Source organism: Trichosurus vulpecula, chromosome X (assembly GCF_011100635.1).
Source record: "Trichosurus vulpecula isolate mTriVul1 chromosome X, mTriVul1.pri, whole genome shotgun sequence".
In the NCBI taxonomy this organism is placed as follows: domain Eukaryota; kingdom Metazoa; phylum Chordata; class Mammalia; order Diprotodontia; family Phalangeridae; genus Trichosurus; species Trichosurus vulpecula.
In genome coordinates this window covers 34,007,972-34,010,221 of record NC_050582.1, presented here as the reverse complement: position 1 = coordinate 34,010,221, position 2,250 = coordinate 34,007,972, and the positions used below count along the sequence as shown (strand labels likewise).

Sequence of the window (2,250 nt, the reverse complement as noted above, 5' to 3'; positions counted from 1 at the left end):
CTCCACCACTCAGAGAGCAGTCCAGCTTAACAAAGAACAAAAAAGAGAACCAAAAAAAGTTCAGCAAAACATTATTCAAGCGTGACAATATAGACTGTGTTTCACATACGTGCTTGCTATATACACACATACATACACATGCGCACGCGCGCACACACACACAATTCTTTACAAAGATGGGAGGGAGAGGCATTTTCACATGCCCTTCGTTAGGGGCAAGCTTGGTCATTAGAATTTCTTAGCTCTCTGGTAAAGGTATCGCTGCTGCAGCCGCGTGGATTCGGCACTCTCTGCATCTCCTCCTCCTGACTCACCGCTGATTGCTCTCACAGAGGAATAAGTCGGTCAGGAAGCCGCTGCACCGCCATGGCATTCAAAGACACCGGCAAGACCCTTGTGGACCACAAACTGGCCATTCTCCAAATCCGGATCACCCTCACCAGCCGCAATGTAAAATCGCTCAAGAAAGTATGTGCTAACCTAATTAGAGGAGCCAAAGAAAAGAACTTGAAAGTGAAGGGGCCTGTTCGAATGGCCACTAAGACACTTCAGATCATAACTAGAAAGACTCCTTGCCGTGAAGGTTCAAAGACTTGGGATCGGTTCCAGATGAGAATCCACAAACGCCTTATTGATTTGCACAGTCCTTCTGAAATTGTTAAACAGATCACTTCTATCAGCGTTGACCCAGGTGCAGAAGTTGAAGTCACCATTGCAGATGCCTAACCATTCCTCTCTTTTAATAAATTGATTGCAACTATTAAAAAAAAAGAATTTCTTAGGAGTCAGTTTTAATTTTATCAATGTTATTGCTGATTGCTATCTTGGTTCTGATGATATCTCTCTGTATCACTTCATCTAGTCTTCTTATGCTTCCTTGGATTCTTCAGATAAATTATTACTTTTTAGTGATATATTACATTGCAAACTACAATTTGCTTAGCAAGTCACCAATTAATAGGCTATCACTCTGTTTTCAGGTCTTTGCTACTACAAAAAGTACTGCTTTAAATATTTTGGAGTCAATGATGCCTTTCCTTTCTATTGGTACATTCCTGGGGATATATGCCAGTCAAATCTTCAGGTCAAAGAGACTAGACATTTTATTCTCTTTCTTAACCTAGTTCCAAAGACCTTTTTAGAATGGGCAGCTCCACCAACAGCACATTAATTTGCCTGTCTTTCCAGAGCCCTATGGTCTCTATTTCAATTTCTTTGTCATATGACTTCATCCAACATTCCAAGAACCTGTGAAAAGTACAAGGTCCTATTCTATACAGTCAGAATTCAATACTTTCCAGAAGACACAGTCTCTGCCTTTAGGATGTTATCTTCTACTAGGTTCCTTATAGCATATGCACAGACAGCTATAAGACAAGATACAATAAAAATGCAAAAGAGGTATAAATGAGGTGTTATTAATGAGATCCAATAAGAAAAAACTCACTCCAGCTGAGAGGTACAAGAACCATTACAACTTTCTCCAATCCTGTGTATTTTCCACTGGCCAAACTAACGCACATAATACTTGATGTCGGGATAAAGAAATCACTTTACAGATCAAATATCACATGAGCTAGGTTGACTTCAAGTGTAATGTTAATGGAGTAAGGAGATCTTCCCCATCCATTAATAGACCTATGTGGCCACATGTGTTCAATCACAGCTGTGATACATCCTGAGTCACAGAGAGCCCATTGGCGAAGGGACTTGCCTAAGGAGGAGCTTTCTTAGGGGGAGCCTTGCTTGTAGGAAGGCTTTCACACCTTTCGGTACTAACCTAATTAGCCACTGAGTCATGAGGGTTGTGATGCCTTCTGACTCTGAGAAGTGTGTGTGTGTGTGTGTGTGTGTGTGTGTGTGTGTGTGTATAGATAGATAGATAGATATAGATATAGATATATATAGATATATATATATAGATATAGATATATGTGTGTGTGTGTGTGTGTGTTCTGAGGTTGGTATTGTGCTTTGCGGGTTCGATTATGAGAAGGACCTTTTGATTCCCTGGACAGGACTCTGAGTAGCAATTTGTTCACAGCCCCCCAACTACTCAGATGTATCTGTGCTCTCCCAATCTGGTGGTATATGTAGGTAGTTGTATTACTGTGTTCAGACAGCTGAAGCCCTGTCTGTTGATCTTTGTGCTGATTTCTCTGCTTGTATTTTCTCCACGTTCATGGTGCTGACCTTTCCCCTGAACTAGTGAATATAATTAACGTAAGATTGTGACCCCTTTAAAGTTGC

At 40.9% G+C, this 2,250-nt stretch overlaps 1 protein-coding gene across 1 annotated transcript; it reads left to right on the top strand.

Moving 5' to 3' along the window:
• Window positions 1–366: 366 nt before the first annotated feature.
• Window positions 367–726, top strand: LOC118832497 (40S ribosomal protein S20-like). The gene has a single exon (XM_036739802.1). The coding sequence runs from the start codon at window positions 367–369 to the stop codon at window positions 724–726; it is 360 nt and encodes a 119-aa protein (XP_036595697.1).
• The last annotated feature ends 1,524 nt before the right edge of the window (window positions 727–2,250 follow it).

What these genes read in the sequence shown, in the direction of transcription:
- LOC118832497 (XM_036739802.1), top strand. Translation starts at nt 367, where the DNA reads ATGGCATTCAAAGACACCGGCAAGACCCTTGTGGACCACAAACTGGCC.